Source organism: Rhagoletis pomonella, unplaced genomic scaffold (genome assembly GCF_013731165.1).
Source record: "Rhagoletis pomonella isolate Grant_MI unplaced genomic scaffold, Rhpom_1.0 Rhpom_scaffold_00012, whole genome shotgun sequence".
Taxonomy (NCBI): Eukaryota; Metazoa; Arthropoda; class Insecta; order Diptera; family Tephritidae; genus Rhagoletis; species Rhagoletis pomonella.
The window spans coordinates 4331071-4346309 of NW_023458566.1; the positions used below are offsets into that span (position 1 = coordinate 4331071).

The window sequence follows — 15239 nt, forward strand, 5'->3', positions numbered from 1 at the left end:
ATTTTGTGTTAATCGGCGAATGGCTGCGATTTTTTGCAGTTTTCGCATCGGAACTTCAGAGAAATACTAGAGAAACTTAACTATTAATGCCTCCAAAATCATTGTAAATTTTTCTTCGACCTTTATTATCTTTCGCTATGCGTGATTTTCAAATTACACTGGAAAAATCACCGATAGTGAAATATCGCTCATTGCTCATCACTAGACGAAATTGAAAATGACATAATTTTACGAAGAGCGAAAAACTTCCAACGTTTCTGCGTGTGACTGCAAAAACTGTGAATTTAAAACTAAAAATAAAACTCGAACGAATCGAAAATATGTGCAAAAGTTATGGCGAAGTGTGACAAAATCGAAAATTTGCATTTATTTCGTTTGGAAATTAAACTTTTGTAATTTAAAGCAGTACAGTGTGCGTCGCTGCAGATAAAATTTGGGAAAAAAGTGGATCCACCGCAACTGCGTCACTCATTGGAAAGCTTGAGCAGAGAAACGGCGAGAAACGCGAATTGAGTGGTAAAACAGAAGCGAGTGAATCGAGTTTGTGTGTATGTAAGTTATTGTTGTGTTTTTTTTTGTTAGTGAGGCCATGGATAACGTCAGGGTTTATTAAAACAGTACGTAAAAAGAAGTTATGCGAATTGTTAAACAAAAAAGAATAAATAAAATATTAAACAAATATAAATTTGAGAAAAACTGAGCAAAGAAAAACTCCGCAAAGCAGAAACCAACAGGAGCAACGACCAAGGCAAGCAAAGTAGTGCATAGAAGAGAGACGAAAAAGACATTGGAATTTGTTAATTGTGAGTACATACAGTAAAAGCAACAGCAGACGTTTTAGACATCGGACACGATAAATAACTATAGAGAAAAATTATTAAATATTTATTAACATATGAAAATACCAATACCTTAGCAAATTAAACATAACCTGAAAATGTGCTTTATTGCCGGTCGCATTGATAAAATTATTTAGTGAGATTTGGTGTCTAATAAAAGTGAAAAATTTGCAGGCATTCCTAGGCAAGGCACAAGTTGACGAATCGACGAAAGTGTCAACCAAGGAGAGAGCAAACGCCCTGTAGGTTCCTGATTTCTTGAAACGGTGGCCCTACTGGAAAATCAATTTTTGCCAACTTCTCGTTTGAGGGAGGGCGGAAAGATCAAAATTTAGTCGGAGAAGAAGAAGCACTAGCAACCACCCAACCCGAGAACTTGTCACAGCGCATTTTTCGCCAAAGCGGTCGGCAGACATTGCTGACGGTGTTGCAGCCGAAGCAGCCTTTAGCGCTGCCGCATTATCATTATTGGTTATAGAAAGAAATTTTATCTTTCTTTTCACCCGGTGAGTTTTTAAACCTTTTAATTGATTAAAATTGCAATACACCTGACATTTGAGACTGAAAGCCATGATAAAAACTATAGTGAAATAATATTATTGTAATAAAATTATTTCACTATGATAAAAACTACCAAAACTGATTACAGAAAGTTCACAATTGAGACATAGAAGTCGTTTGATTTGTGTGAGTTTTATGTGCCACTTCGATGGTTTTTTTTTCCATGTTTAAACTAGTAATTGGTGGGCGCGATGTGACCACATCGCAATGGAGAAACTTAGCTTGCACCTTAAGTATATAAGTATGTATGTATTAATGATGTTTATTTAAGCGGTTGGAGCGAGTGCCGCTACGACGGCATTGTTCATATCTATTTGTTTATTGCTCGTCCAATTGAAATCAATTTGGGATCACTTTGACATTTCTTTGGCCAATTATCAACGCAGCGCGTGCAGTGAGATTTTCTCTGCACCTCCATCCGTCATCAACTCGTGCACTGCTGTCGGTGGGGACATGTTTGTACGTTAACCGGCAACGTTTGCCAATTTGTTTCTTTCAGTTCAAGTGAGAATCACTGAACAAAACGATGCTTATAAATAGAAAATTGCGTATGCATTAAATTCGATGTTGGAGCGATGACGATGGCAACGTTGACGGCCGCTGTGTTGTGGTTGTGTATATGTACATGTATGTTTGTAGTTGGTGTTGCCTTGCGCCTCATCTACACACATACATTTGTTATACCCTCAAAACGAAAAGTTGTCGAGAACATGATTATTATAAAATTTGTAACGTAGGGTAAATGGATGTAAAAACCTCTTAATTTGGGAGTGAATTTAATTGAATTAATTTTGGAACAGAAAAGAAAAAAAAACAAGCAATATGTATAAACAAATTGCTGGACTTTGAAACTTGCCATTACGTCATTATTGTATTTAACTTAGTAATGTGGAAACATTGTTTGCTATTATTTACCTAAATATGTACCTACTTGTTAAATTGGCAAAGGTTTTTTAGATTTCGATATGCTCACAAATCAACCTCTTAAATGGTATATGTTATCTTTCCACTGTTTATATTTTATTTGCATTATCGTTGCTTTGGCAATTGGCTGCTTTGTTGATTGTAATAGAGATTTTTTTTAGCATTTTCCATTTCATTGTTCATACATATTGTACTTTTCAGCCTGATATTCTCGATAAACACGCTGGCATTTATAATTCTCCATAAAAGTAAAGGAACAATAATAAGAAAGAATAAAAGAGCACAACCGCATATATTATTCGCGTAAATAAATGGAATAAATCACTATGTCGTGGAAGTAATATCGTCGATTTTTTTTTATTTTACCCAAATAAGTAAATTCATATATGAATATAAATAATAAAAGCGGATCAAGCAGGCGAGCGGTGGGGCGAACGTATGAAAATATTGAACAGACTGAGTATACGCCACTCTTAGATCTCACACACACACACACACCTTATAGCCACCTTTACAAAAACAGAAACGAACGAAGCCGTGCTCCATAGCCGGTAGTTCCATTTTTTGCTCTTTTATGTACATACATACATATAGTTTTTTGCTACAAAGCCAGGAAAGATGATTCACTCGCTAAAACCCAACCGCTCCCACACTCGCGTCATATGGTCGACAGTTTGGTGGGTCGATGTCAGCTGCGGTAACATTTATCTATGTTATGTATATGCATAGTAGTCAAAAGCATAACAAGTAAAGAAAGGTAAAAGAAAACACTTTTTCCATCAAGGTGGCACATAAAAACGGCTGTGTACATACATATATACATACAAAACTGCACGAGAATAATTATATATGGAAAGGTGGTTTCTATCAGTTTTCTTTTTTTATAATATAAATGTGGAAATATGTAGTATAGCCATTATTTTAGTGATTTCCATGCTTAATTAAATTTCTAAAGCTTAAGAAAGCCTTCATAACATCCGGCGGCGTATAAATTGTTTTGGTTTAGCGACTGTGTTGAACAGATTTAAAAAAAGTATCATTAAAATTAAGCATAATGCAGAAACAAACAAAGAAAAGAACTGAATACTTTGGGTTTTAAAAGTGATTTAATATTCGTACTAGTAGTCCTGCCAACGGAAATCTCTAAATGTATTTATGTTATCTGCGTCTTCTTCCTTTCCTTAAAACCAAAATCTCAAATACGTGAACAATTTTACTGACTTCAGCAGGGACAAACAGTGCTTTTACAGCAACAAGCTAGCAATTTTCTATTAAAGTTAATAATGCCAAACTTATCATCGCTAATATTTATTCTCACTTATATTTTCAGTATAGATAATAACTTTACGGCGTGTAGCCGTAGCCGCACACTAATTATTTACTACCCTCAACAAAATACGAATACTCCAAAAAAAAATCACAAATATGGCGTATCGCAAGCCGAACGATTTGGATGGCTTCATTCAAATGATGCCTAAAGCCGATATGCGTGTCAAAGCTCTGCTCGCCGAAGACTTGGTCACATTCCTGAGCGATGAGTCAAATTCGATTGTTTGCATGGATTTGGGCATGCTGGTGGATGGTCTTATGCCTTGGCTAACTGGCAGTCATTTTAAAATAGCACAAAAATCATTGGAAGCATTTTCAGAGTTAATCAAAAGACTTGGTCCTGATTTTAATGCGTATAACGCAACCGTGTTGCCTCATGTGATCGATCGTCTGGGCGACAGCAAGGATACCGTACGTGAGAAAGCACAATTGCTGCTGCAAATTGTAATGGAATACAAAGTGCTTGCACCACAGACCACCATTGATAAGCTTGCAGTCGCCTGCTTCAAGCACAAGAATGCCAAAGTACGCGAAGAGTTTTTGCAGACCATCGTGAACACGTTGAACGAATATGGCACATCGCAATTGAGTGTACGCACCTATATACAGCCTATTAGCGCATTGCTGGGCGATCCTACAGCCACCGTACGCGATGCAGCTATACAGACGCTGGTGGAGATTTATAAGCATGTTGGTGATCGATTGCGTGCGGACTTGCGTAAAATGGATGATGTACCCACTACCAAATTAGCGATACTAGAACAGAAATTCGATCAAATTAAAGCAGAAGGTCTATTGCTGAAATCGGCTCTGCAAACTAATGCATCCGCCGCCAATAATGGTCACGATGAGTCCGACAACGTGAGTGTTCGGGATCGTCCGACGAAAATCGTTAAGCGTACTGTGTCTTCGACAATGCGAAGTAAGCCCAGTGCACAGGAATCGAGTGCAAGTAGCGATGCTGGCGCTGTCACTGCGGAAATATTCGAATCGACCTTCGAAATTGTGCCACAATTAACAATATTTCATCCAAAAGACATGGATGACATTTATAGGAATATTATTGTTGTAATAAGCGATAAGAATGCCGATTGGGAGAAGCGCATAGATTCGTTGAAGAAAATACGTTCACTATTAATGCTAAATATACAATCGCAACCGCAATTCGTGGCGCAATTGAAAGATCTTTCAATACCATTCCTCGACATATTGAAGGAGGAATTGCGTTCGCAGGTTATACGTGAGGCGTGCATTACAATCGCTTATATGGCAAAGACACTACGTAACAAATTTGAACCTTTCTGCGTGGCTATCATGGAGGCACTTATAAATTTAATTCAAAATTCTGCCAAAGTTATCGCATCGTCATCGAATATCGCACTCAGGTACATCATCAAGTTCGCACATTCGCCGAAAATGATAAAACTTGTTACGGACACACTACAACAATCCAAATCGAAGGACATTCGGGCCGCTTTGTGCGAAATGCTTTGTTTAATGTTTGATGAATGGCCAACAAAACCCATGGAGCGCTGCTCACAACAACTACGTGACGTTCTCAAGCGCACGATTGCGGATGCAGATAATGAGGCACGTCGTCATTCGCGTCGCGCTTATTGGAAATTTCGGCGGCATTTTCCGGAACTTGCTGATCAGATATACACAACGCTTGACATTGCGTCGCAACGTGCCCTAGAACGAGAGCGAGATGGTGGCAATGTGCTCATCGAGGCCGAACGTCGCTCTGCAGCGGCAGCACCGCGATTCCAACGTTCACCCGGTTCAATACAGAAGCCGGCGGCGGGCATGCGCAGCGTGTCCGCAGTAGACACTGCTGCAGCCCAACGTGCCAAAGCACGCGCCCAATACTCGTTTTATCCACGCAAGAAACTAAGCACTGTTGGCAATGCGCCTGCAGCGACATCTAACAGTACAGGCACTGCAGGCACAGCCTCTTTACCACGTCCACGATATATGGGCGGTGGCACAACGACGGGCGTAGGTACACCTGCGCCGTCAAATGTAGCAATTGCGGCGCGTACACGTGGCCGCGCTGGAGTATCGCAATCGCAACCTGGTTCGCGTTCCACATCACCCAGTTCTAAATTGCGTGAACCATACGGCTATAGACCGATAACTGGTACCATACCGAAAAAGGCCTCTGGCATACCGCGTTCATTGACCAGCTCGCGGGAAACTAGTCCAACCCGCGTTGCCATGAAACGGAGTATTTATTCCAAGAATAGCGCTACTAACTCAGCCCGACGCACTCCTGAACGCAGTAATCCGCGTTCCTTGTCTGCTGCGCGCATATTGCCGCAGAGCCGAGAAGCAGAAAGCGCACTGGCTGACGCGCTTTCACCGGAATCGGAGCGGGCCATCGACTATGGCGAGTATTCGCGCGGGTATACGGCTGGTTTGAGAATGGGTCGCAAATTGCTGCCGCGCGACGAGTCCGACGACTCCGAGGCATCGTCGGTGTGTTCGGAGCGGTCGTTTGATTCGTCAATGACACGCGGCAATAATTCGAACTATTCACTGTCAGGTTCAAGAAACCGCCTGGACTGGAGCTGCACACGCGCACCATTCGACGACATTGATACTATCATACAGTACTGTGACTCGTCGCTTTGGTCCGAACGCAAGGACGGGGTCATCAGCTTGACTCAGTACCTGGCCGATGGCAATCAACTGACACCACAACAATTGCAAGCTGTCTTAGATATGTTCCGTAAAATATTCGTGGAAACACACACAAAGGTGTACTCATTGTTTCTTGAAGCAGTTACCGAGCTGATACTAACGCATGCCAACGAACTACAGGACTGGCTGTTCGTATTATTGACGCGACTATTCAACAAACTTGGCATGGAATTGCTCAATTCAATGCACATTAAAATCAACAAGACCTTACAAGTGGTGCATGAATACTTCCCGCCCGACCAACAGCTTAGGGATGTCTTCCGCATACTAGCCGATACAGCGCAAACTCCCTGCACTAAAACAAAAATAGCCATACTAAAATTCCTCACTGACTTGGCAACCAATTACTGCAAATCCACCGACTTTCCTTCCGATGACGGACCGTTGGCGGTTGATAAGGCTGTGCTAAAAATTGTCCAACAAGCCGGTGACCCCAAGAGCAAAGATCTGCGTGATCAAGCGCGTAAATGTCTCATTGCGCTCTATAATCGCAGCACACCACAAATGACCAAGTTGTTGTCTAGCCTACCTAAGGGCTATCAGGATACCGCAAAAGCCATCATTCAGTCACATTTGCGACGAAGCAGTACTTCCGGCACAAATTCACCATCCTCCCCGCATTCAAGTGCCAGTCCTAAGCCGCTACAGAGCCCATCGCTTGGCCCATTTTCGTCGCTGCAGCCACAGTTCAATACTAGTCCCCGCTCGCGACAGTCGTCAGTCGACCACGAACTCTACTCGGAGGCTGATGTTCAGCATAATATACACAAAACATCCGAGGAGATCCGTAATTGCTTTGGAGTAGGTGTCGGCATTGAGTCAGCCACCAATAATACACGTCAGTATCATTCGCTCTCCAATGCCAACGGCTATAATGGCTACCTGCACGATCAGCAAGACTCGTGTGCATCTTCCAATTCAAAGACACAGTCCGCCACCACTACGGAATCGAATACACCGGAAAGCACTACAATGCGCTTAGATGCAAACCTGTTGGAACAACATCAACGCATGACCACAAATGTTGGGCTCACATCAGCAACCAACGCCAACACAGCCGTGGTAAGTGGCTCCACACATCATAGCTCTCGTTGCAACTACACCGTCGCCTCGAACGGTGAAATTGTGCTCGAAAGCGGCTTGACCGAAAGCGAAATTATACGCGTGGCATGTGGCCTCAAACCTGATATGCCAGTGGATCAGCTCCAGCAAGCGCTTGCCAATTTGGAGATCTGCATTAAAGGTGGCAATTGCGAGCTTCCAAACAAACATTTCCGCGCGATCATGAAAATGCTGCTCGGGCTATTAGAATCACAAACAGCTGATGTGATGATCGCCGTGATAAGTGTGCTCGGCAAAATTGTACGCAGCACCAAAATGAAAGATACTTGGAGTAACTTCCTTGAGCTGATATTGCTGCGCATTATCAATTGTTATCCGCACAGTAAGGAGACAGCGCGTGAAATCGATTTGATCATACCGCGTATTGTATCTTCGTTGCCACTGAATGCCACCATAAATATTGTAAACCCTGTTATAGCGACCAGTTGCTATCCGATGAACTTGTGCGCTGTGAAGTTACTCACAGAGCTGGCCGACCGTCACGGCGCCGAATTGACCGAATTTCATTTGGATAGCATATTTCCGAATTTGGCGCGTCTCACCGACGACAGCGAATCGATGGTGCGGAAAGCAGCTGTTTTTTGTATCGTTAAGCTCTACATAGTGATGGGTGAGGAAAAGGTGAAACCGAAATTGTCGGTATTAAATCCAAGCAAAGTGCGTTTATTGAATGTGTATATCGACAAGCAGCGCGGAAGCAGCGGTGGTGGCAGTTCAACGAAAAATTCATCAGCTTCATCATCATGATTGCGTCGCACACATACGACGGCGGCGCACGAAGATGCGGCGGACGTAGATCGGCGGCAATCACCACAGCAGCAGCAACAACAACAACGATACGAGTACCAATAAATGTACGGCGGTCGTTAGCATTCTTCGGCACTCAATCGTTTGTTAAGCTGATGGATTGGAACGCCGTCGACTGTGGGGGCGGTGTTGTGTATATGTGTATGTTGTGTGCGTACATGTTGTGTTTGGATTTGTTAAAATTTTCTTAATCTAGGTAAAGGCATTAAATGCAATACTCTTTAACACAGATTAAGCAGCTTGCTGGCTTGCTGGGGTGCCAAAGTGGGGTTAGGTGATCGGGTTGTTGTAAGCGAAAATCGCTTTAACGTATTCATTATTCCAAAAACGCGCTAATATGACCGGAAAAATAAGTTGCTGCGGAAAAATTGATAGTTTGTTTATATGGAGGGCCTTTTTATTTCAGCGCGGTCGTTGGTTAATATTTGAAAATTAGTTGATTTCAAAAGAATGCGGCTTAGGAAATAGTTTATTAAGTAAGCTGTTCAATTGCAGTACAACACACTTACGGCTTTAGTAAGAATTCCGAGTAAAACAGAAACGGTATTCTTAAAAAAAAAAAAAGTATACTTTTCCCGAGTTTCGAGTTTACGAGCTGTAATACTCGAAGCTGGTTTTATAACCTTGCTTTTTATTCAACCGATATCAGTAGTTTAAATAATAAAATCCAGCACTTTCCAATTGCTTCTTGCGTTTTGACCTGATTTGCATTTATTCTCGTTCGACTCCACTTTGGCTAAAGCATGACAGCTTATGTTATGAGCGACTGCTTGCGAGTTTACATTAGAAATTAAATATGTATTTGCATAATTTTACTTATAAGCAAACCAACAAAAAAAGAACATAAATATGTATATTTAAAAAGAAATCCCTATAAATTAATTGATACTGATATCGCTGATAACTAATAGTAATTTGTTAGTTATAATTACATTTAATTAACTCGAGTGGTAGAAAGAACAAAACTGAAACTAATTTTTCTCGCACATTCTTTGTCTCCGTAACTTTATACATAAAATGTTTAATTAACAATGCCACACGCCTGTCAACACCTCTAGCAATGATTAATTTGGGCACTTTCTCCGGTTACACAACATTCGAATACAATCGAAAAAAGCTAAAATAATTATTTGTTTTTGTAAACCCGCGCTCTTTGTTACGTAAACCGGTATCTGTAGGATTTTGTCACTTGCTATGTTTGAAATGTCCTATTTTTAAAATGTATTCTAAATTTTCTTTCCACTTTTTTATGTTTACTTTATTTTTTGTGTTGCATTTTATTTTGTAAATTTTGAGTGTAATTTTTAAACGAACCTCTTTTAATTATTACTTGTATTTCATGTATTTATAAGCTTAATGATTTTCTAAAAACGATATTTCGACTATTTACGCAAAACGAAAATATTGATGTAAAATACATACATACATGTAAAAAAAAAAACAATAAAACTAAATTTAATTTTTAATTGCGTTAATCCTACATCTAAGTTATATGCATACTTTAATATCTAATTTGTACAATAATTCAGTAAAAGTGGACACTTTCTCTGCGTTTATTTTTGCAAAAAAAAAAAATTATTCCAAGAAACAATAAATAACAAAAAAAACCTGCATATGTATGCAGCTGTAATTTTTTCTGCTAATCAAAATATCTATGAAAATGTGTTGTGTTTATAATCGAATAATTGATATTTGCAGGGAAAAAATGCCAGCAAAATTTTACCATCATTTTCTTCAGTCTGCCTTTTTTCACATTCGCATCATTCGATACATTTTTGTTTCTGCAACTCGTTTTTAAATATTCAATTGGACATTTGCATAAAAGCATTGCTTAATAAAGGAAATAAAAAAGTATATAAAAACTGTAACCAAAAAAAGAAACCTTATAAACAAATAGCAGAAAGTTAAGCATTAATAGATAAACTTAAAAAAAAAATACAAGTAATCCAATTAAAATTAGAACTATATAAATACGTATTTAAATTTCGTTATACACTTGACATTGATATATATGTATATGTACATGAAACTAATTCGTTGCAAGAATTAATGCTAAGTAATTAGTTTGCAACAAGTTAATAACAACAGATTCTTTGCATTCAGTATGTAAAGAAACAAATGCTCTAGTAGAACTGGCAAATACCATAACCGAATTAAAAACTATACGCTAACGCGCCATGCGTACACAAGGAGCGCATTTTAATGTCATTGGAAATTATTTACATATGTATAACAATTGAAGAATTCAAATACACAAATGTAACATGAAGTGAGAGATCATTAATTAAAAAAATGCTAATATGCGAAATAAACAAATATTTAGACTAGCTTAGTTTTTCAAAATAATTGAAAATTTAATAAATAAACCAACATTAAAAAAAGTTGCCTTGGATTTTGATCTTTTTTGGGCTCTTTTCAAACCCATTTAATACATATGTACACGAGGGTGAGTTCAATGTTCGAAACCATCGGGCCTATTCCCGTTGGAATTGTCGCTTTTATGTCCCTGTCGTTTTTAACGCCGCTTCGCTTCTAAATTCGCATTGTTGCAATATGTAAGTATGTACATACATACATATACACACTGACGGTAGAAATAATAGACTCGCCGTACTTTGAAGAGATTTGACTATATTTCTTTAGTGTATTTTATGTTTAATATTTTTTTATAAAAGCATAGGTAGTTAAACAACAAACATCGTATAAATCCGCTTTTCAAACTTTGAACAAAAATTATAAAAATTGGCCAAATTTTAAAAATTTTTATTCAGAATTCTATTTTGGTATGCAGTTTTGTAAAACGTGCACTTTGTTATACTAAAATTGAATGGGCTATAAAACTGCATACCTGGAATTTTTCTAAAAAATCTGAATAGAAAGTTACAATTATCGAAAATAAATTAGAATTTATGGCTAATCACTATATAGTAATGATATTCCATAATTTTAGACTTTGAATTTATTTAATTTTTAAAAAGAAACTTTTTAAGTTTGTATTTGGAGGACTTTTTGCAAGGCGTATTAATATAAGGTGATAGCAGGAGTACAAAAACAAAAATTTGCATGTATTTTGTTTTTGCTTTGGCGGAATAAACCTGCAGGCATTTTCTATAGCGGAAGTTACTGATTCGACACGATATTCCTGTGAAAATCATCGCCGACGTTATCCTTATTTAGGGCCGGTTACTCAATGTCCGGTTAACACTAATCTGCGGTTAAACATCGTTATCGACGTCTTCGACTCCGTGCATACAACAGGGAGTCGGTAACGTCGATAACTATGTTTAAACGGAGATTAGTGTTAACCAGACATTGAGTAACCTGCCCTTAGGGCCGGTTTCTCTATCTCCGGTTAACACTAATCCCCCGGTAAACATCGTTACCGACCTTATCGACTCCCTGTTATATGCATGGAGTTAGAACGTCGATAACAATGTTTAACCGGGGAGTTAGTGTTAACCAGAGATGGAGAAACCGGCCCTAAGTGTGTGTGGAAATTCAAACAAAATTTTTCAATTTGACATTTGAAGCCTTGAGGCCATGATAAAAACATAGCAAGGTAGAACCATTCTCTCAATTTGTCGGCCATGATTTTTTTTTAAGTTTGCCAACATTTTAAAATCATATAAAAGTGAAAATAAAAAATTGAAACTGTTCGAAATTGTTGTTGCTTGAGATTGAAAATGAAAATGTGTGTGTGTGAGTTTGTGAGTAAATTTAAAAATTAAATTGTTTGGAAACGTCAAGAATTTTAAAAGTGACTCTCAGCGGTTCTACCTTACTATATTTTTATCATGCTTGAGGCGAAACACGTACACAAAATCAGCTAGTAAAATAAAATCTAAGAACAATTGAACCAAGGCGAATTCATATAAGGTGGTATAACAACAATTACTTGAATTTTGTTTTTGCTTTTAGCTGGTCATTGTCAAATTTCAGCTATTCTTCTCCGAATGAAAAAGGGCGACAGAAAATGCAAACACTCTCACGTTTTCACTCACTCACTAGCAAAATATAAAATTTTGACAATCAAATGCTACTCACAGCTGATTAAACAACACCACCTTATATAAATTCGCCTTGAATGGAACAATTAAAAATGACACAGGTATAAAAGAATAAGGTAAATTATCAGGGATGGTAATCATGATGAGTAAAATAATTTAAATCAGCATTTAATCATTATTTTCTGATTTTCATTTTTTCGCTTAAAATAAAGTAATTATTGAGTTTATTTTTTCGCTCAACGAAAATAATTATTAGTTGATTTTTATTTTGTCGATCACACTTTTTTTCGCTCAGATATAACAATTATTATCGAGTTTTATTTTTCCACATAAAACTGATTATTAAATTTAAAATAGCATACAGACGCAACCAACTGAAATTTTTATCTGATAATTTTGGAACATCCCTTTTATTAGGATATCGCTATCTCTGAAAAACATAGCTTTTGAGCTTTTTGAATAGTTATTATTCTTAAGTGAAAAATAAAAGTCAGTAATAATTATTTTCCTAAAAAAATAAATATCATAAAATAATCGAGCAATAATTTTAAAAACTTTCTTCGTTTATGTACCATACACACGCTCATATCCTCTGTCTTATTTAATATCGCAAATCTCTTATGGTAACTTGAATTTTCAAAAGCCTTTTATGCTTGCGGAATACGTAATGAAAAAATAAATAACAACAACAAATAATTTTTTATCACTTTTTGGCTACTACGTAATACATACGTACAAAGTTAGTTGACCTGGACGAATGATTAATAAGTTAACCAAGGCTTTGATAAATTGCTACAACAAAGACATCAACAGCAAATACACATGTTTACTATGCTTCTATAATTAACTTTTCCATAGTTCTTACAACCGGTTTCGATGTCTGTATTTATTTCCTAAACTTATTACAAAAAACTTTTGGCCAAATTGCTATGGTAAAACTGGTTGTAATCCTAAACGCATTAATAAAAAGCATCCATGTCTTTAATTAATAAACCAGAGAAGTTGAAGATTTCCAATTCGCGCAACCTTGCATGGTTACGCACGCTAGAACTTACTAGCTAGTGTAGTTTAAAAATAAAACACGGATGCTCTGTATCAATACATTTAGTAATACATTCATTGGTGTATATGAATGAAGACAAATATTTCCAAATAAGGGAACGTTTTAAATTAGTGAAAATTTTTTACATGTAAGCCCGCAAGAGTAACTACAAAAAGTTTAAAGTTGATATTAAGAAACGTGACTTACCCATCTGGTCGTAAAATGTATGTATGTAGACCCGAAGCTCGAAGTACATATCCCGTTCAATTATCTACTACCCATCTGTTAAGTTATTCCGGCGTTTTATTTCAAAAAGCGCATTTTTTAGGGCAAACTTGATTTATTTGAAGCTATTTGAAAGGGAACTTAAATCTAAATATGTACGAAAATGTATAGAAATGAAATTTATTTAAAGTTGTTTACAATGATTAAATAACAATGCAAGCCATCTCGCATTTTAAGCGCATTCTGTATGGCCTGTTTATAAATAAATACTACGTATAAATTGCTGTTTGCTTTCAAGGTAAGAATTCCTACATACATATTTAAGTTTATCTTTTATTGCATACATGTATATATTTAGCAGCAATAACAGGTATGCTATGATGACACAATATAAAAATACATATCTAATGCACTTTTGTTTTTCTCTGCCTTTCTTTAATTTAACAACAAAACATGTTTTATGTATTTCTTTACTTTCAGGAAAACCACTTTGAAAAACATTACAGGTATGTATGCGTGTGTGTGGTATCAGCAATTTTTTTTTTAATTAATATCGTCCATTCGCTGCCACTCAAGGCGAAACAACTGGTGCCATTTTATTTTCCCTTATCAACGTACAATCAATCCAAATCATCGCTATTAACTCCTGTGTATATTGGTTCTTCAGCCGTTTTATCCAACTTGCCACCACCAGCAACACTCTTAAATTTACCATTATCTGCATTTTCAACGTCGGCTTCGGCATCCTTCTCTTCTGTGGCACCAATTTCGGCATCTGCTGCATTTGGCACCCACAGACCGGAGTCGACACAACGCTTCATATGATATTTGGCTTCCTCGACTGGTAATTCGGCAATGGCTTTTTGCAACAGCTCTATGTCGCGCGATTCAAAGCATTTTTGCAGGCTCTATTTCAAAATAACAATACATTTCAGTTACATATGTATGTATATTCATTAGCAATTTTATAAGTCACCTACCTCTGGCAGCGTCTCAAACACCTCGGCTGGATCCAGTCCACCAGGCCCGAGTCGCGCCTTCCTCTCTTCTTCCTCCGCTTCAACTAATGCTTCCTGAATCTTCTCCTGCGCTCGTTTCCTTATGCGGCCCTTGAAACCTTCAATTTCATTTTCGAACTGTTCTCTGTACTCGGGGACGCAGTTTTGGATTTTCGAGAAGAACGAACTAACACAGGCACGTGGGTCAATTTCCAATTGCTTTGCCAGTTCTAATATGTATTGCATACAGATGCACTGATGCGCAACATGTGCCATTAGGTCATGTTTTTCTTCCATTTCCAAATTAATGGACCAAATGACCAAGTAATTTGCGGTTTCCTCACATACAAGATCCAAATGTTGTTGAAGGAAGCGTTTGGAATCGTCGTATTTACGTAGCATACCATACTGTTTGCATAACTTTTCATTTTCTTTAACAAATTTCTTCATTCGTGCTTCTTTTTCTTCTTCTGTGAGATTCTCGTCTGATTTTCGCACAGCTTGTTTATTTAAGACAGTTTTTTCGAAGCCAGGTTTGCTGATTGTATCCACATTCCAAGGAGCTTTTTTCTCCTTTTGGATAAGCTCCTCTTCTAGCCGGTCGAGTTCTTTGCCTTCCTTTTGAATTTTCTCCAACTCTTTCTGCATGGTAATATCATTTAAACAAATTTTAAAGAAAAAA

General features: G+C 37.8%; 2 protein-coding genes across 7 annotated transcripts; one reads left to right on the forward strand and one right to left on the reverse strand.

The window, feature by feature from the left end:
- The first annotated feature begins 86 nt into the window (after nucleotides 1–86).
- Nucleotides 87–10210, forward strand: LOC118747710 (CLIP-associating protein). Of its 6 annotated transcripts, none has more exons than XM_036481803.1 (3): nucleotides 87–803; nucleotides 1014–1345; nucleotides 3655–10210. In XM_036481803.1, the coding sequence occupies exon 3, from the start codon at nucleotides 3750–3752 to the stop codon at nucleotides 8223–8225; it is 4476 nt and encodes a 1491-aa protein (XP_036337696.1). In that variant the 5' UTR covers nucleotides 87–803; nucleotides 1014–1345; nucleotides 3655–3749; the 3' UTR covers nucleotides 8226–10210. The 6 variants fall into 6 exon arrangements, with proteins under 6 accessions (XP_036337696.1, XP_036337699.1, XP_036337700.1 ...); XM_036481806.1 differs by having other exon boundaries at nucleotides 87–552; nucleotides 619–1345; XM_036481807.1 differs by having other exon boundaries at nucleotides 87–552.
- A 3884-nt stretch (nucleotides 10211–14094) lies between these two features.
- On the reverse strand, nucleotides 14095–15199 carry LOC118747711 (hsp90 co-chaperone Cdc37; the record flags this gene model as incomplete). Its single annotated transcript, XM_036481810.1, is given in 2 exon segments — nucleotides 14095–14467; nucleotides 14540–15199. Coding segments are annotated over 2 exon segments (948 nt in total), but the record flags the coding sequence as incomplete, so codon positions are not given.
- Nucleotides 15200–15239: the final 40 nt, after the last annotated feature.

Bases quoted from the DNA above. Each gene is read 5' to 3' on its own strand.
- LOC118747710 (XM_036481804.1), top strand. From the start codon at position 3,750: ATGGCGTATCGCAAGCCGAACGATTTGGATGGCTTCATTCAAATGATG.